The following is a 21,101-nucleotide window of genomic DNA, read 5'->3' as shown; positions in this document are numbered from 1 at the left end:
TTTGGACCTCATCAAGTGTCTTAATATTTTTTATTTGTAAATTTTGAAAATGCGATCTATCAGTTTAAGAACAAAAGACAAAATAATCTATTTATGTTGACTGTACAGTAGTGTCACAAATGTATTTTTCATTACAAGACTTCCTTTTTTATGGTTATTGTTGTACATATGTTTAAAACATAACATAAATTCCTGTTGCACTATGAACAAAATAACGGAGATGAAGATTTAAATGAAAGAAGGAATTATAAATGAAACAAAATTCAAGAAAAATGAGGAATAGAAATAAAGTGTGTAGTAAATGGATGAAAAAGCAGGATTATAAAATGAAATAAATTAAATCATAATTAATACATAAAATCAATTAAAATCATGTGAACAGAGATTTAAAGTGGAAAAAGAATGATAGGAAGAAAGTACAGAAGCTGATATAATGGTTGAATTGATGTGCCAAAGCAATGGAAATATAAAATTACATTTAAACCAATTAACTGAATAAAAAAATGAGCAAAGTAATTTCAATAAAAATTGAAAAATAAAAAAACTGAAGTACCTGATGGTGATCAAAGGCACAACCTTCTCCATCTCAAGGCCTTCCTTCTCCGTCTCAAGGCCTTACACTATCTATGACACAATGCAACCAGTCAGTATGATGCCACTATATTAATGGTACTGAGCATCACGCAAAACTCCGAAATGTCTTTTTTTGTCAATAAGTTGCAAATGTGGGCATGCCAGGGTGAAGGGCTGCAGGGTGTAATAACTGCATCTTAACCTACATCACAGTAGAGATGGTTTAAAAAGTCACTCCCACCCCTGGGGACCTCTCCTTGTCAGTGATGTCTGTTAAGGAAGTCAGATAAGGGTGCCAGTGAGGGAAAGCCGTCAGTGGCAGTTGAATACCTTCAGTTTGTATTGATTCCACTATCCAGTATCAGCCACTGTGTCAAGTGTCTTCAAGAAGTGCAAAAATAATGGGTTATCTTGATTAAGATTTTTTTTGGTTTGTTGTATTCACTTTAGGACAATACTGGATAGTGTCTCCAATAAAGTTGTGGCAGATTTCTCCCTAATCCCTTCCATTTATGCTCTGCCCCCCTCCCCTCCACAATCTCCGCCTTTGCTTTCTTCAGCAGTTGTATAAATCTGCATGTAGTAGCCAAAACATGCATCAGTTGTGCATATAATGGTGATGATGCTATGTTTCTAGTAACAGTGCTTTTTTTCCCCATGACATTCTACTGATGCATACAGAGTACAGTATTGCAGCGTAATGCACATGTTACACAGGTTTTAAAACAGTTTAAATTGCGGTGCAAAGATAAACCACAAGGATATGTACTATTTCAAATTTTTAATTTTAAGTGATGTGTTATGTGGATAATTTGATGCAATTCACTATCATTTGTATTCACTGTTCTTTGCACCTGTTTTGTGTCCATTGATAAGATGAGTGATGTTCCTGGGAGGGGAGATCTCAAAAACTCTGTGTTATATGCAGGAACATTTGACATTAGGCTGATGTTCACTTTAACAGTGATTGTGTTTTCCTTTCTTATTGCAGTTCAAGAGAAGAACAGATGATCTGGAAGACAACACAGAGAAGTGTACTATATGTCTGTCAGAATTTGAAGAAAATGAAGATGTCAGGTAAATTATTCTAATTACATAGTGTGCAGGTGGACTGTGTTTAGTGTAGTGATCACTGAAGTATTAAAATTTAAGCTGTGACTACTACTGCAAAGTATCTTACGTATACCAATAATAAAACTGTAAAACTGTCGTGTATGTCTGTGTGAATGTTTTAATCTCCAGAACAACTAGAATTGTCATGGGGTTTTCACAGGCAACTTCAGCATTGCAACGCATGGGTTCCATTGCATGGCAGTTGGGACAAGTAAACATAGATATCGTCATTTAAAAGTTTTATCAGAAATCATCTGCTGAGCTTAGTAGTTCGGATGTAAAATCATCACAGTGTAGTACACCAAAGAAGGTGCTGTTAGTTTCATAGTGCACCAAAGAACCATTAGTTGGTGCTCTTGGTTTATTAAACTCACTAGCAATTGAGTTTTCAAATGTTTAAGTCTGTGACAGAACTAAGCAATGCAGTCGTATCTTTCACAAATACAAACCTATGACGAATTTACTTGGCTAAGATATACGGATTTTTGCTTTGTGTATTAAAAACTTGTTTTGCTTCTTCTGATAGTTTATACCTTTTACTCTTTGCGAGGAAAAACAAATTTATTAAGTTTGCTTTCTGATTTGGTTGCCTGGTCATTACATTTTGATTTTGTTTTGTTTGTGAATGGAAATTCTTAGAAAATAGTCAAATCTTTCTGAATACACCAGAACAGCTAAAAGGCTGAGGACTACGCAGTCTCAGAAATCCAGTGAAGATCGTGAAGGGAGACTTGCTGTGGCTCGAGAACATTCGGCATTATCTTGTTGTTTGGAAACTCATTCTGAAAACGATGTGAGACAAAACTCTGATCTAGAGCATCGTACGTAATCTCACTCTTCAGATCCCTTTGGTCACAGAGACTTAAAGTTACTTCTCTCCAACATAACATTGTAGAAGTGGGAATTCTAATGGGAAGTGAAGCAGGTGAGCAAGTTTTTACACCCAATGAGCTTACATTATGCCATGAACGTAAACAACGCACGAGGCCAGACGTTGCATATTGCGGGCGTGGACCTTAGTGCGAGTTACTTTTCACACGGCCAGCTCTGTGTGGCTCTCTCCCGTGGAATGAAGCAAGCAGACTCGTCATTCATGTCCCCAATCACATTACATCAAACATTGCCCCAAAAAGAAGCTTTATAAGCCAAAAATAAATTTCACACATTCAGTGTCAGGCACAGGTATAAGTAAGTATCTGGACAATTTCCAGTTTCTCAGCTAGTTGCTTATAAAAATGTAGCATAAGTCTATATACTTCAAAAGTGTTCGTAATAATGGTACCCTTTCATTTGAAAGGAAACTTAACATAAAGATTTTGTTGTTGGTTTGGTCCAGGGGCAGATGCCGAGGAATAGGTGGGTGCTGTGACAGAGAGCAAAATAATTAGAAGCACACTTAATATGTATGTTACATCTTTTACTTAACTTTCATCTGAAAGCCCAAATTGTATCCTACATTGCCCTGTTACATATGCATGTTCATCATAAACAGGCACCAGAAGAGAGAAGCTAACTAGTAATACTGTGAAGGCTGCAAGTGAACTCTACAATTAGCCATGCTGGCATCAGTGTGGCGTCTCTTAAGCTGGCTCGATGGTGGTTCTGTTAGCGCGTGCAGCAGCGGGTGTGTCTGTGAGCCAGCTGTACATTGGCAGGACAGTAACATATGTTACTGTCAGCGTCTGGACTTAGACTGCCTGGTGTCGTGTCGATAGTGTACGACACTACATTTATCACAATAATGTAGTTTAGCTGCTAATTGTTGTTTTCAGTCAGGAATTATGATGTTTTATTGCTGATTAATCGTGTGCTCCTTGGTGTTCCACGAAGTTATTGTTTCCATTTTACGCGGACAGATATCTGGATGAGGATATAGTGAAGATCCTTGCTAAAATGCTAAGTTTACACCCACTCCAAAAACACTACCAACAGCAGATTACATCACCTTCATGGATCACATTGTAGCTTATCTCCCACTGAAAGTGGCAGAAGAGGTTCACTGTGTGAAACCTGTAGAACACTTACAAAGATGCCAGTGCTAAGATCAAACATCTCTGAGGGAGAAAGAACGGCATTGAGAAATCTGTGAGAGGACAAGGAAACTGTACTTCTGTCACCCGACAAGGACAGCGCTACGGTCATGATGCCGCACGTGTGGATTAGAATAAGATGATTTTCAATCCTCTGATTGACAATGCATACAATCAGATAGATGTCAGCCCTACAATTAAAATTGATGGGAAGGTGATGGCTCTTCTGAATGAGTCAGGTGTGCCATGAAACATTATTAACAATCTTAAAATGTGAGCAGCAGTGCCACAACAGCTGTATGGAGTTCCTAAAGAACATAGTGAAGAAATTTCTCTGAGACTTATAGTTAGTAATATTGGTGCACCGACATACTGGCTGACAAAATACCTGAAACACATACTTAGTTAATATGTGGGGAAATGTGAACACCAAATCCACAAGCCCGCTGAATTTGCACACCACCTCAGTCAATTGCAGCACCAGGGTACATGTATTAGGGTCAGTTTTGATGTAGTCTCCCTCTAGTGTTTCTTTTATGATTCCTTAGAACTAATTGCAGAAAAATTTGAGGGTTGTTTCACAGGACTTCTAATATATGTACCGTAATACAATATATCTCTTGCCAAAGATTATTATGTAGTAAAGCGTAATATCTATCATATCCATATTCTTTGTAAAAGCATTGAATGTTTACATTATGTGAATCAGTGTAAAACTGAGTGTAGCTAAATACTGTGTTTATTTTTGTACATAGCATAATAATGTACTCTATAAGAAGCAATCTGATATGGATACCACAAGGCAGTGCACTGTAACTACCTAAAACATAAAAAAAACTTTTGGGTTTGTAAATGTTTCATCACCGATCACTAAATTTCCGTCAGCAGCACCAGCACTGCATCTAGCTACACTTGGTCCACAACATAATGCTCTTGTAACACATCTATCTGATGATGAGCCTGCAGTGGCTTGAAAACATGTTCAGGGTTGAATAAATCATAAAAAAGTGACTGGTTGCATATTTATTACCACATAAATGCCAACAGAGGTAAATGATCAAGTGTTTTGAATAGTCCTTGGCCTAGCAACCATTTGCATACCTATTAAAAGAACTGGCATGATTTAGCTATCCTGCAGTACAGGGTCAAGATTTAAACATTATACACTTCCTCCAGCTCAGGCAAATTGAGCAAATCAGTTGGTTCTTTTGCATTAGGTGTAATCGAGGGTGGACCTCAGGTGGCTTACAAAAGCACCATTTATTCATGGATGGTTTATGAGGAAACACAGCAAAACTGTGATTTTTGGGTATGAAAATTACCAATTGTGGGGATGGCCACTTCTGTAGTTACCAATATTGAGAGGTGCAAAGTTACTGTTACTAACCATAGCAAATGGCTCAAGTTTTAACTGTACATTCCTTAGGCATTCATATAGAATCACCATTTTGCTGGTTGCTTTGATTTGATTTTATCAGGGAAGCAAAAACAACATTGGTCAAGCCCCCATTGAAACAGAGTTTATTGTGTGGTATTGTTCCCTGTGTCTCTAGTAAAGTCAACCAATGCCCTTGAACATTGCAAGGAGATCCTTTACTGGTGCTTTGCTAGAGACAATTTCTTCAGGTCTGGTTGATCCAAATATTCGAAGATCAGATGTGATGAGGTTTCATCACCCACTCCACACATCCTACATTTGGGGTCTTTTTCTATTATCCCCATTGTATGTAGGTGTCTTTTAATTCCCATGGCCTATCAATAGTCCAACCACGAGTTTCATTTCTCTCCTATCCTGACCAACCTATTGGCTTGCTCATTACCACTAATTCCTGAGTGACCAGGGACCCACAATAAGTTTACCCTATTGCTTACACCTCGGTCTGTTTTTGAACTGTCAGTGAACCAGATGATGTCCCCAGTATGGTGTCGAAATTTGTTCTACCAGAGCTCTCTACTTCCAATTACTACACTGAAAGGCTTGTTGAAGCAGCTGGGAGTTGTTATCTAGTCGGCCGGCATTTCCCCAACCATACCTATGTCTACCTCACTCAGTATTTTAGTGTGAGATGCTAGATACGCCAGTGAGTTCCATTTTTTGCCAGTTTTTAACCTGTGTGCTCCAGCTGCTGCATGCATCTTTACCCACAGGTGTAATGAGGAACATGTCCAGTATGGTTTCCATCCCAGCAGTGGGTGTGCTGCTAATTCTGCCTGTGATGACTAAGCGGGCCAATCTCTGCACCTTAGCAAGCTCCCTAGCAGCTACCTGCTGTTATACCTTTTTCCACCACACTGTAGCCCCATAAGGAATCACAGGTCTCACTACTGTGGTGTATATCCAGTACATACTCTTGGGTCTTAAGCCCCAGTTTTTACCACAAGCTCTCCTTGTACTCATTAGAGTACCTTTCACCTTGGAACAGATGCTCCTTACGTGAGGGGTCCACAGTAGTTTCTCATTCCAGGTTACCCCTAGATATTTCATTATCCCCTTCACTGATAGAGTTTCATCAAGAAGCTTGAGATTCCAATATGTGTGTTGGATCTGCTTCCTTGTAAATGGTACTACAACAGTCTTCTTATGACTGACCCTTAGTTCCTGTTTCCTGCACCAGTTTTGAACAATGTTAAATGCTCCTTGTGCCGTAGGTCTGACTGTACTTGAAAATTTGCCAAGTATTACTATAACAAGATCGTCTGCATATCCCTGGCAAAAGTACTGTCTTGAGTTTAATGAGTTCATTCACCACAAGGTTCCACAGTAGAGGGAATAGGACACCCCCTCCCCTTGTAAACAGCCCCTGGTAGTGTTGATTACCATTTTTTCTTGCATCATGGTAGTTTCTACCTTATTACCACTAACCATGGCTGTAATCCACATGCAAATTGTGGTCTCCAAGCTGTGAACCTCTGCTGCCTTAACCAAGGATTCGAAGGTCATGTTGCTAAAAGCCTCTTCAATGTCTAAGAAGATGCAGAGGGCTATTTCCTGAAAGTGCTCTCTCCATCTTCCCACCAAGTTGGTGGAGTGCAATTTCACATGATTTTCCTGGTTGGTATGCACGTTGACCAGTTTTTCTAATGTTTTAAGAAGAAAGGAGGACAGATTGATTGGTCTCATATCCTTGGCCTTGGTACAATCAGTTCTCCCTGGCTTTGGGATGAAGACAACCTTCACTTCCCTCCAGACGTTAGGAATGTTTCCTGCTGCTTGGCTATCCCCAAGTAACCTGTATAGGAATCTTATCAAGTTCACTCCTGCTTGTTGCAGGAGCACTGGAAAAATTCCATCTGGGCCAGGTGACTTTAACGGTTGGAACGTTCCCACTGCCCATTGGATTTTACTGCGGTCAACATATTCTCTGACAGGTTCCCAGTTCTCCCTTCGAATACCTGAAAACGGGTATCTCACAGGGATCTCATCCTGGTCTATGTTGTCTGTCAGAGTACATTGAGGAAAATGAGTCTTGAGTAGTAGTTCCAGCATTTTCATGTGCTGTCCTTGTATACTCCCCATCCTCTTTCCTTAAAGTTCCTCCTGAATTTGTTGGTATCCTAGTGAGGATTTTGTGAAGTCTGGCCTGAACAGTCGTACCCTCTAACTCCTCACAGAATACCTTCCAGGATGCCTGCTTTGCTTGTTTAATTGCAAGTTTGTATTTCACAAAGGCCTCCCAATATTCTGCCCATTGTCCTTTTGCTTCTTGCAAAGCTAAACAGTCTTTGTACCTTTTTCATCTGTGCTTCCAGGTTGTTGTTCCATCAAGATACATTCCTATTCATGCACTTGTTGGTGATAGAGCAGTTGTCATGGTATGGGTCATGATGGCAGATGTTACAGCCTCTGCTACCTCCTCAAACTCTACTGGATTCCTTGCTACCAAAGTACTGACTTCCAATAGGCTCAAGTCAAGGTCCCTCCTATACACCTCCCACCCCATTTTCCTGGGATTCGTATAGGACATGGTCTGTCTAATTCCTGTTGAACCTCGAACTTAATATACATGTGGTCTGATGAGGATGGCTTTAAAGCCACGTGCCATTGTATGACATAACTACCCATCAAATTGGAACCGAAGGTTATGTCAATTACCTCTTCCCTTCTTATATTCCTAAATGTAGATTCCTTGCCTGTATTGGGGATCTCTAAGTTATTAGCTAGAAGAAATTCTAGAAGGTACTGTTGGTGTTGGTGCTGTCCCACATTAAGTTGTGGGCATAGCATCACACCCAACCAATAGTTGGTCATCGTGTTGTGCACAGGCTTCCGTCAGTCTCCTCATCTCCTGGGAAGGCGGAGCACTGTCGTCGTAACGAAGGTATGCTGAGGCCATTACAAACTCCCTCGTGATACCTTCCTCACGTTGCCGCATCCTGATGATCACTAAGTCCCTAGAACAAAAGTCCACCATCAGCATGAAGGGGGTTCCATTTTTATGTAAATACACGTTCTGGAGTTTTTTATATTTCTAGCATAAACAAACATACCTCCAGTGCCACCGAGGCCCGATACATCCAATTTATATAAACAGGATTCCTGAATAAGGGCCATGTCTTCTTCTTTTCCTCCCAGAAGACGACTCAGGGCAGCAGTGGCTCCTCTATTGTGTTGCAGATTTATCTACAGCACATTAAATCTCCATCTTGCCACTATTGTTGCTTCTGATGTCTTTTATTACCCTGATGGCAACCTGCAAGAACCCCAAGAATAGTCTCAGGTCCTGTTCCCCCACTGCCTTCAGGGACTTCTGTTTAACTTCCACCACAAGGGTTTGGCTGTTTTGTGCAACCTTCCAGTTGATTACCTTCCAATCCTCTGTTGAGACTTTCTCATTTTCAGACCATATTTTCTCATTCAGTTTCTGCACAGGTAGCCTTAAGGAGTTTTGGCACCCAGATTAATATCTTTGCGGTCTTGAAGAGCTCAGCCCCTGTCTTTACCAGCACCTTCACATCCTCCCACAGTTATATTAGGGGCACCTCTTCCTCAAGCCAGTCCACTGTACCCACCCCCTCACAGACAAAGATAAGAGCACTGTGATCGAGATAGACTCTCGTGAATTTGGGTCCTGGACCAGTGTCCCCCACAATCTTCTCAAAGAGAGCCATCTGCACGAGCTGCTCCTGCTGTGAGGTGATATTGACTAGTGGATAGCCTTGCTGGATAATTGCCATCCTAAAAACTGAGACTGCAGTACTATAGGTCTGTTTCCCTATTTCTTGCCTCGGCTTTTTCTGGATACACTTATCCTGAGAAGTGGGAGTCTTATCCTCCCTTGTTCTCTTACTGTTTGCCCTCAATTTTTGTTTTCTAAGAAGTTTCCTCCTCTGAGGCCTGTCCCCCTGTTCAGCTGAGGGGTTGTTTTCCATCAGTTCCAGCCCCAATGTTTGGGTGTCTGAGGTGTCAACTTGCCCCTCAGTATTGCTATTTTCTTTCATGTCCATTTTGGTCCCACGAAAGTCGGGGATCTAATTGGTCCACACAGTGGAAACCCCATGCGGTGCAAGGCTAATTACTCAGGGAGGTCACCCGGTATCCCTGAGGCTCCGTTCACGACATATCTTTCCATGTGCCACACATCCCTCGGCACGGATCACATCACATCTTGGGTTAAGCATCGAGGAGTTGGCAATGGACAAGGAATGGATGTGGGATGACAGGTCGTTGTGGGACACACTTAGTCTGGTCCATAGGCCAAGACCTTCTGACCATAGGTTTCCATAGCCGGCATAGCCCTCAGCTTCATGCGAACACACAAATCTCTCTATCCACATGGACAGTGCTACTTCAAGGTGGTGTCCCCCTGAGAGGTTTTGCCTGGTTTCAAAAATCTGTATCTTTATCCAGGTACACCCAAAAGATTATGATTTTTGATTACCGAAAGTGCCAATTGAGGGACTGAGAGTTCAACTGGTGCAAGTGCTTGCTGAGGAAAACTGATTAAATGACTGCCAGAGTTAAATGGCTGTTTATAATTTATGTGAGTTACTATAAAAAAAACATAAAAAAACCACAGGTTTTTTTTCCTAATGGTCAGTTAGTCTGTGTGTAGTTGTAGCCGTAGTGAGAGACTGTAGTGGCACTGCATTATTTTTTATAATATATCAGAAATACATATACTCCTTCCATCTTAAAGCTTTTTAGAGTAAAACAGAGTCATGTGCAAAGACATTTTATTTGCTGTTCTATATTGTGAAGATTTTATTTGGTAGAACAAACCATATACATAGTACAAAGATATGCGAGTAATTTGTTGTGTTGGCAGAAGAGCCAACACCGTGTTACTAGAGGGGGCTGAAATGCACACATTTTAGCTCACGCAGGCTGGCGTGAGGAGGGAAGAACTATACTGACGTGAGGTCTGGAACGTGACAAGGAATTAGAATTCAGAAAGCGGACGTAATTAGTTTGACACTTAACTTTAATCCATTAATGATGACCGTCGCTCTTGATGGTACATGATTCACAATATTATCTGTTCAGATTATAGCAACTGAATATGGCGCCTCGCTAGGTCGTAGCAAATAACGTAGCTGAAGGCTATGCTAAACTGTCGTCTATGCAAATGAGAGTGTATGTAGACATTGAACCATCACTAGCAAAGTCGGCTGTACAACTGGGGCGAGTGCTAGGGAGTCTCTCTAGACTAGACCTGCCGTGTGGCGGCACTCGCTCTGCAATGACTAATAGTGTCGACAAGCGGGTCCGACGTATACAAACGGACCGCGGCCGATTTAAACGCTACCATCTAGCAAGTGTGTTGTCTGGCAATGACACCACATAATTAAAACAAAATTAATGTAACAAACTAAAAAAATAGGTAAATAGCAAACAAAATAAAAATACTCAATGAAAATATATTAGTGTCATTGCTGTACCATAGTGTTACACATTTTGAAGTCTTGCTCATTCCCTTCTTTGACCATTTCCTCTTCTTTCTCCACTCTTCTTACACCCATGCTGACTGCTGTCTGGAAATGAGATGTATTGTTATAGAACTCATGGTGAAGTGGATGGACACAGTTCATTATCTTCCAAACATTGTCCGCCCCCGGCAGCTGAGTGGTCAGCATGACAGACTGACAATCCTAAGGGCCTGGGTTCAATTTCCGGCTGGGTTGGAGATTTTCTCCGCTCAGGGACTGGGTGTTGGGTTGACCTAATCATCATCATTTCATCCCCATCGACGCGCAGGTCGCCGAAGTGGCGTCAACTCGATAGACCTGCACCAGGCGAACGGTCTACCTGACGGGAGGCCCTAGCCACACGACATTTCATTTTTTCTAACGATTTTCTTTCACTTCTCAGATTTTATTTCAAACTCATCTTGGTGCAAAGACAGCAGAAGAGAAATTGATCGAGAGAGACCAATATTGTGCCCCCAAAAATCCGCTTCTGTCAGTTCATAATCAATGTTTAGTAGTTGCTTGAACTGCATTGTTTGAAGATTTTTGGTGATTCAGATCCATCTGATATTTCTCCATTGTATTCTTTGTGATCGTTCCAGTTTAGGTTACTTGTAATTGTAATCCCTAAGTATTTAGTTGAATTTACAGCCTTCAGATTTGTGTGACTTATCACGTAATTGAAATTTAATGGATTTTTTTAGTACTCATGTGAATAACTTCACACTTTTCTTTATTCAGGGTCAATTGCCACTTTTCGCACCACACAGGTATCCTGTCTAAATCATTTTGCAATTTGTATTGGTCATCTGATGACTTTACAAGATGGTAAATGACAGCATCATCTGCAAACAATGTAAGACGGGTACTCAGATTGTCTCCTATGTCGTTAATATAGATCAGGAACAATAGAGGGCCTATAACACTTCCTTGGGGAATGCTGGATATTACGTCTGTTTTACTTGATGACTTTCCATCTATTACTATGAACTGTGACCTTTCTGAGAGGAAATTGCGAATCCAGTTGCACATCTGAGGCAATGTTCCATAGGCATGCGGTTCTGAAGATCTAAAAATATGAAATCAATTTGACATCCCCTGTCGATAGCACTCATTACTTCATGAGTATAAAGAGTTAGTTGTGTTTCACAAGAACGATGTTTCCTGAATCCGTGCTGACTGTGTGTCAATAAATTGTTTTCTTCGAGATAATTCATAATGTTTGAACGCAGTATATGTTCCAAAAACCTACTGCAAATCGACATTAGTAATATTAGTAATATGGGCCTGTAATTCAGTGGATTACTCCTATTTCTCTTTTTGGGTATTAATGTGACTTGAGCAATTTTCCAGTCTTTAGGTAGGGAACTTTCTGCGAGTGAACGGTTGTATATAATTGCTAAATATAGAGCTATTGCATCAGCATACTCTGAAAGGAACCTAACTGGTATACAGTCTAGACCGGAGGCCTTGCCTTTATTAAGTGAATTAAGCTGCTTTGCTACACCGAGGATATCTACTTCTATGTTTCTTATCTTCGCAGTTGTTATTGATCGGGATTCAGGAACATTCATGTCATCTTCTTTGGTGAAGGTGTTTCAGAAAACCATGTTTAATAACTCAGCTTTAGTGACACTGTCATCAGTGACTTCACCGTTGTTATCGTGCAGTGAAGGTATTGATTGTGCTTGCCACTGGTGTGCTTTGTATATGACCAGAATATCTTTGGGTTTTCTGCCAGATTCCGAGACAGAGTTTCGTTATGGAAATTATTAAAAGAATCTTGCATTGAAGCATGCACTGTATTTTGAACTTCTGCAAAACTTTGTCAATCTTGGGGATTTTGCGTTCTTTTAAATTTGGCATACTTTTTCCATTGCTTCTGCATCAGCGATCTGACCCGTTTTGTGTACCATGGGGGATCAGTACCATCACTTATTAATTTATGTGTTATATGTCTCTCAATTGGTGTCGCTACTATTTCGTTGAAATCATCCCACGTTTTTTCCGTGCATACGTGATCAGATCAGAAGGAGCAGAGACTGTCGCTTAAAAAGGCGTTAAGAGTATTTTTATCAGCTTTTTGTATAGATATACTTTGTGTTTCTTTGTGATGGTTGTGGTTGTTACGGTATTCAGTCTAGCAGCAACTGCCTTGTGGTCGCTAATCCCTGTATTCATTATGATACTTCCTATTTGTCCAGGATTATTTGTTGCTAAGAGGTCAAGTAAGCTTTCACAAACATTTACGTTTTGAGTGGACTCATGGACTAATTGTTCAAAATAATTTTCTGAGAAAGAATTCAGTACAATTTCAGATGATGTTTTATGCCTACCTCCGGCTTTAAACGTACAATTTTTCCAGCATATCGAGAGTAGATTGAAGTTGCCACTGACTATAATTTTATGAGTGGGATACCTATTTGAACTGTTCAGCAACTATATCTTCTAAGTCCGGGGGTCGGTAAAACAATCCAATTAATAGTTTAGTCTGATTGTCAAGTGTAACCTCTACCCATACTATTTCACAGGAGCTATCTAATTCAATTTCACTACAAGGCAAACTACTTCTGAAAGTAATAAATAGGGACCAATGACCTTTGCAGTCTGGTCCCTTCAACCCCACAAACCAACCAACAGCAATAAATACTCCACCACCAACAGTATTTAATCTATCCATTCTGAACACTGTTAGGTCGTTTGAAAAAATTTCTGGTGAACTTATTTTCGGCTTTAGCCAGCATCTCGTACCTATAACTATTTGAGCTTCAGTGCTTGGAGCTCTGGTTCTTGCCCAACACAGCTACGACAATTTACAACTACAATACCGATCATTTCTACAACTGCCTTACTGTGTTTTACCTGCCCCCCTTTTAGATGGAAACCCTTTTGGGGTTTCTTGAGACCCTCTAACCTGAAAAACTGCGCAATTCCCTTCCACACAGCCCCAGCTACCCGTGCAGCCACTTCCTGTGTGTAATTGACTCCTGACCTATTAAGTGTAACCCTATGTTCTACAGTTCAACAGGAATAACAGCTGCCAATTTACTAACTAGTATAGTCTGATAAACAGAGAGCTATAACGGTATCCTCTTAACTTACATAGATACTAAAGTTTTTGAAAATGTGGTTTTCTTTTGTGAGTTTGAATGTGACTGTACCTTAGCAAAATGTGTATGTTCTGTTAAATATATCCTGCCACCCTGTGTTTTAAGAAGTGAATGCATGAATGTGCCAGAGTGTGACATGACAGATCACTGCACCTAAAGTGCTATGAGTACAGTCTCTCATCTTCTCCCCCCCCCCCCCCCCCCTCTTATTGTATTAGAATAGAATGTAGCAGTGGAAGACTTAATGTATCCTTCTTAACCGTATATGACAATCATAAAATTGAAAATATGAACTATGTATTCAATTTTTTGACAGCTGTATTTTTATCTTTCAGGCGCCTGCCATGCATGCATCTCTTCCATGTCGAGTGTGTTGATCAGTGGCTCAGCACAAATAAACGTTGCCCCATCTGTCGTGTGGACATTGAAACTCATCTCAACAAGGACTTGCAGACAACTTGACAGCTGTTTGTGTGTGTAGACAGTGAATAATCTTCAGCCATCACACCCAGTGCAGAATCTTCTGGCTTCTGTAGTGGTGCTTCCTGGAGACATCTTTAGTCTTTATATTTAATGTTAAGCTATTGTACTTTGATTGATATAATTCAAGGTGGGGCATCCGATTGTGTGGGCATGAAATTAAGGCATCAGTTTAGATTATTATTATTATTATTATTATTATTATTATTATTATTATTGTTATTTTTAACCAGGATGATTACACTAGGTTGCAAAATGCTAATGAAGTGTGATTACTGCAGGTTTCTTTTTCCATCCAAGTCGTGTGACGTGGCCTGCTTGTTTTTTAGAGTTACCATATGTTCATGCTAACAGCTGATTGCATTGTTCTTAACGTCAAAACACTGTAGGCTAAATTGGGGAATATTACTATGTTTATTTTGTGAATATAAAGTATTTATTAACAGTTGAAGCAACGTAATAATCATGAAGGAATGGAATCCTCTGCTCCGTGAACAATAATTGTATATACAAGAAAAAAAAAAAAAATGAGAACAAGCTTTATCGTGCCTATTATCTAAATATAAATCAGTTATTAAAAACGCCAGCAACATAATAAACTTTAAGGTGTGGAATCCTCTGCTCAACAAAGAAGAATTACACATAACATTAAGAATGAGGATTAACAGACAACTCCAGATGAATGATGACTGGTATTTAGGCTTACTTAAAACATCAGAAAATCATACTTGCTAGTATTAGTATAATACACCTCTCCCTCCTTCCCCCTCAGCTCTCTCTCTCTCTCTCTCTCTCTCTCTCTCTCTCTCTCTCTCTCTCTCTCAGCTTTGTGTGTGTTACCAGAATTAACTCATATTTTCTCACTACTGCAGTGTGTCATGTGGCTCCCCCTCTCCTCCTCGACAATACTCAAAATGTCATCTTGTATCCACCTTGCCCAGCATGTCTTCCTTCCTCCCAGCTACTCAATCTTTCATTTCACCACACCCTCCTCCCTCACACACACACACACACACACACACACACACACACACACACACACAGACACACGTCCAGTTAACTGCTCATAAACAGTCTCTGTATATCTGTGTGTGTGTGTGTGTGTGTGTGTGTGTGTGTAGTAGAACACGGCAGAATAATTTATTTTCTTGTTATCTGTCCCCCATAACAGCTACCCATTGATGACCAAGATATATATATTGCCATGTATTTGAGACAAAATGAAATGTCTGTTAACTAATTTTATAAATACGTCTCAAACAATAAAAAAAAAAAATGTTATTGACTGATGCAATCTGTAACATTGTAATGGTGTTATGAATTTCATTATTATTATTATCATCATCATCATCATCATCATCATCATCATCATCATCATCATACATAATCAGTGGAAATAACACCAAGTACTTGTCCTTTTTTGCAAAAGGAAACTTTAAGCTGTCAAATAACAGATTAACTTTTCATGGTTTGGGTTCATAGTCACATAAAACTTTTTAAAAGACATCATATTTGCCATTGACTGAAAAATTATTTATTTGCACTGTTGCAGTTTCAGCCTTATGGCCATAATCAAGTGGTATATTGCAAAAGACTGCATTCTCACACATGTCAGATCTAAAAGTCATCTGACATGTATGCATGTCGTGGTCATATTTAAGAGCAGTATGAAATTGGAGATATTTGCTACTCGCAACATAAAACAGGCATTGAGCAGCAGACAGAGACATTTAAAAGTAGACTAAGCTATCGGACTAAGTCCTCCTTCAGATGTAATGCCGAGAGATGACAGTATCTCTGTGTCCTTGTCCGTGCAGAGAGTGTGTGTGTGTGTGTGTGTGTGTGTGTGTGTGTGTGTGTGTGTGTGCGAAGATGAAGAAGTGCTTTGCCCAATAGCTTAGTCTACTTTTAAATGTGCCTTTCAACCCCTCAGTGCCTCTTCTATTTGGTAAGTAGCAATCTGTCCTATGTCATCTTGGATTTTTGACTGTTAGTATATTCATTTAAGTGTACACTGTTGAGATGTTATATGATTTGGAGAATCCTACTTCTTCAGCAATGATTTCTGAAATGTTTTGTAGATAGTTATTTAGACAGCACAGCTTTTGTCCCTTCCTTTCAAGTATGTAACTCTATATTTCATATTTCCAAATTCAAACTGATTGTGTTAGTAGTTGGTGACAATTTCATTTTCAGTTATTTCTTCTCTCAAAAACAACACAGTGACAAATCAGAAGAAGGTAGCTATGCCAACACTGCAGAACTTGCTTTTTATTATGAGTGCAATTACAACTTCACCTTGAGCCAGGAGAGATGTAAGCCCTCACGCTCTAATCTCCCTTGAAATTGGGATGACAAAACTGATGTATTCCACAAAGACAATACAGAAAAAGACTTCTATATTTGTTCATAGTAAGGCTGCACAATCAAAGCTGTTGAGCTATGCCTCTTAGCTTCTCATAGCGAAGTGAAGAGGCATACAGGTACTTTGTTGTAAATATCCATTGCATTGATGCTTTCATTGAAGCATAAACTGTAAACATAAAATGAGTAAGAGAAAAAGAATGCTGCACACAGTTCTCAGCATATGAGCACTTCAGTGTCAAATAGCCCATATTGCCTTTTCTTACGGATAAAGATAATACTAAACTGTTACTACAGCCCTCGGAGTTGATTCTGCTGTATAATTTGTTCAAATTGAGAAAAAGTTTCATGTCACGAATTCATGATAATGAAATTTGAAAATAGATAAATAATATCTGTTTTTAGCAATTGAAAACAACATTCTTATGCTGAAGGAAGAATGCTGCAAGTTCCATAGTACTATAAAAATTAATGGACCTATTTTGTTTAGCATGTGGAAGATTGCATTAGACATTAGTTGCATCTTTGTGCACAGTCTAGATATCAGTTATCATATGATATAACTGTAGAAAAAATCTTTTAATCATTATTTTACCTGGGCTTCTTATTTTTCTGGTTTTATGACACTGCAGTTAAAGTTACTGCCTTTGAGCATCCATTTGAATATATGAAGAGTACAAATACCTGTAAATTATTGTTGCCATATAACATTTTTGGAAACAGTGGACTTTCAGTATAAATGAATGAGATCACTTTGTGTGTTTTTCATGTTTCTGGCATGACAAATATTTTATTTCTGTTCTTGATACACCAATAAAAAATGAGATGCATAAAAATATTTTATTGTGAACTTTCTGATGGTCACACTTGTAACTCTTAATCACTAATATCTTGCTTAACCTACTTAGTTTTCCTTTTTACATAAAAACTGATGCTTTAATAAATGATCTTGAAATATTTCTTCCACATACAAGGTTTTTGGTCAGATTTTATGCAACATTTGTCTGTGTTTTAGTGGATGTCAGTTTTTACCACATCAATTTTACATTTTTTTCTTATAATAGTCAATGAGGTACATGTCTTTAACTCTACAAAACTTACAGTATAGTTCTAAATGCAAATCCCTACTTACATGTTATTGAGTTTCATTGCCAAATTTCAGTTTCAGCATTCTTCCCACAGAATTTCCCATGCCCTAGAATCATTGTTTGTTGCACCACATTTTCTATCTTGTCAGCATAAATTTATCTTTGTGCAAAGATCAAATAATTTACACTAATGGCCATTAGGTTTCTTGTAATTTAATCTATCTTTTATTTACTAAATTTAACAGCAGTGAAATCTCTTTTTACACAGAAATTATTCATCAAAATCTCGCCACCATTAAAAGGTTTAGAATTACAATCTAACTTTTATTCTTCTTCAAGCAATCTTTGTAATGGTGCCATACATATGGATAGTCTGAACTGAATTGCTGAATTGTAGTGTTGTGCTTTGTTAAGGTGACATTCACATTCATCTTTGCAGTGCTATCTTACTAGACTAACATTAGGAGATTCAAATCCAACAAGTTAAATGAGTTTACAGAATCAGTTCAACAACAGTGGGAAAATTTAATTCGTAGTTTTATTTGTTGTGTTATCTCTGTTGTTACAATTTCTAGGTATCTTTGGCCCACAAAATTAAACTATATGTGACTAATCAAGTACTGACGTCCCAAAATGAATGAAGCAAGACAGTGGCGTCTTTCATGTGCTCATTTATTAATTTTTCATGTACGAAGATGTACTCTGAAAGTGTTACATCTAGTTTAGTTTTGCTCCATTTTTGTGCACACCTTGTTTTAAATTTTTGGTTAATTTTATCTTGTGTGTGACTCTTATTAGAGTGGCCTTGTTAGTAACACACTTCATCATAAATTTGTTCCTCCTTTCTGAAAACTTACTTTGTAGTAGAAAACAGTAAAAGTTTATATTGTATACCTTTTTATTTATCTGGATTGATGTTTTTTATTTATTGAGAAATCTATACAGAATATTGCAATTCATGAACCCATGTTTCTGTAGAATTTTAAATGTGTTCACACTTTGCTTTTGCAAAAATGGACATGATATTTTGTTTCAACTGTGTGTGGATATGTTTTATTAGTTTTGGTGTTTCAGAGGACGTCTTCTGGCCTCTCTCTTTCTGTATATGTTTCTGGTGTAGTGAATGTATTGTGCTTTACTTAGTGTCAGTCTTTTGTGTAGCCAATAGCAACAGTTAGAACTGAAAATGACGAGACATACCATGTCATCATTTAATATCCACAATGGATGAACTTCTCACATGGCATAAAAAAGTTATTTTTAATGAGTCATCTTAATTGGTTTGTTATGGTATCTGATTGACTGACAAATATCCCTTCTAAATAATATGGATATGCATATTGCAATAATTAAAAGCAGTTTTTGTCATCTTTCATCCTTTCAGTTTGATAGTTGCTCTACATGTGATTGTAAATAAACCTGATACTGTCTAGTCGTAAGCTACCTCTGAAATGTCACTGCTCCTTTTTTTAATTTTGTTTTAAATATACCTCAGTATATAAATTTATGTAAACAGTGTTTAGTTCCCAATATTTCTTACATGTTGTAAAATATGTACTTGTTATGTTTTGTATTTCTGCAGTGTTCTGTTAGGTATCCTCATTATTGAAATTTCCAGAATTAGTTGCAAAATTTTGTAAACAAAATAGTTAGACCTTTGGAAACTGCATGCAACAGTGAAAGTTTTGGAAACTGTGACTGCCCTTTGTTTTAATAATATTATTACAGATTTAGAACTAAAACCAGGACATGCATACTTCCATGCTTCCAATTAAACAGTAATTCATTTTCTGTGTCAATCTTATAATAATGAATAAAGTGTCAAAAATTGTGATACATATTTAATAAACTGCCAGAATCGGTCTTTCATCATATTTAAGTCAGTGGTATCTGGAAAAGAAACAAACTGTAGGAAGTGTTCTGAATGTTATTGGTCAGCATGAATTGTATAGTCTTAATAAAAGTTACTTACTCCCCATTAATCATTTATTGTGAAAAGGAAAGATAATGTGCTACAATTTTTCTCTTTTGTTGAGCTTCCGTGAAGGACAGACTGGAAGTGAAGTATACCAGTGACTATGTATCAGTTTCTAATGCTATTTTGCTGTGTGAATGAGATAACTTGCTTTGTATTATAAATGTATTTCAGATTAGAGGGTGAAATGTTGAAAAAATATGATGAAGTACCACATTTTTATTGGACATTGTGTGTTTAATAAAATTGTAATTGCGACTAGATTTCCAAATAAAATTGTAATTTTTGCCCATTTTCCCAGAAGTTGAAAAATGTAACTGCCTGTGTTTTTCAGTTCGCATTAACAATAACTCTCTCTGACAAGTCATCTGATTTTTTTGCCTAAGTATTTTAATTTCAAGCACAGAAAACCCCTAACTGTTATAGAAAATTAAACTTTCCTTATAACTAAACAGTCAAGCTGAAAATAATATCTGAATGACATATTAATGTTGTTCATTCCATTTTTAACAATAATGGTCATACTGAGGGGCGTGTTTCTTCAGAGTGGAAAGGAAATTTTTATCATAAGGAAATGAAATGCCTACACCCGTCCTTACGATCTTATTTATTGTGTAGCTACCATTTTCAGCACTTCATCGCTCCATCTTCAAGCCTTAATTGATGCTCAACTAAGGCCTGAAGACGGCACATTGGAGTGCCGAAACTGGTAGCTGCACAGTAAATAAGGTCATAAAGGTGGCTTTAGGCGTTTCATTTTCTTACAATAGTGAACGGCCGTGGTCCTCAAGAGCTCCAGTCAAAAGGAAGGACATACAGAAAATTTTTATTGTTTATGCACATTAAATACAGGAGATGTTGAGCAATGAACGGGCAAATAAAAAATATGTAAACTGCTTAGTTTTCAGCTAAAATCCTTATTCAGAGCTTATAAACACACAGTTACATAACCACTGCTGTCTCCGACTCTGCTCATTTGGCAGAGGGCTTGCATCAACTGCTGTGTTGGACATGTTAGTGACAAGGTATGCTCAGTAACCCCATTATGCAACATGGCTTCTAGTTCAGTCTTAAAACCCTAGGCCCTTTCAAAAACTTTACTACTAGTTCTGTTGTTCTCATTTGCACCATTCCATGGGGTCCATTTCATACATGCAGCCCAAAATCCGTAAACACGACTGCTGGGGATGCACCATTGTCACTGATTAATGTGTCTGTAGTGAATTAGTCTGTCCTTTTGTATAAAAACACCTTCAGCCTATTGTCCACATTTTTCCTGGCCTGCTTGTCACTATAATACTTTTCTATCTCCTTCTGCCAACTGTCTGTAATGACCTTGTAGTTAGAGGAAGTGAAATCATATCCTTCCTCCCTTTTCTCTGCATTAACATCTATATATGATACCTGTGGTCTTGAACATTACCTCTCTCAGTGCCCAGCCACTCCAGACGTAAACTTCCTA

The 21,101-nt window shown here is 38.4% G+C and overlaps 1 protein-coding gene across 1 annotated transcript in view; it reads left to right on the top strand.

The window, feature by feature from the left end:
* LOC124795578 overlaps positions 1–19,923 on the top strand; it is a 308,534-nt gene extending 288,611 nt beyond the window's left edge. The window contains exons 12-13 of the mRNA XM_047259649.1: positions 1,565–1,650; positions 14,068–19,923. Of these exons, the coding sequence (XP_047115605.1) occupies positions 1,565–1,650; positions 14,068–14,194 (213 nt within the window). The 3' untranslated portion in view covers positions 14,195–19,923. The remainder of the gene's footprint in view (positions 1–1,564; positions 1,651–14,067) is intronic.
* The last annotated feature ends 1,178 nt before the right edge of the window (positions 19,924–21,101 follow it).

This window comes from Schistocerca piceifrons, chromosome 4, assembly GCF_021461385.2.
Source record: "Schistocerca piceifrons isolate TAMUIC-IGC-003096 chromosome 4, iqSchPice1.1, whole genome shotgun sequence".
Classification (NCBI taxonomy): domain Eukaryota; kingdom Metazoa; phylum Arthropoda; class Insecta; order Orthoptera; family Acrididae; genus Schistocerca; species Schistocerca piceifrons.
The sequence above is the reverse complement of the archived record's forward strand: the minus strand, read 5'-3'. Positions and strand labels throughout refer to the sequence as shown.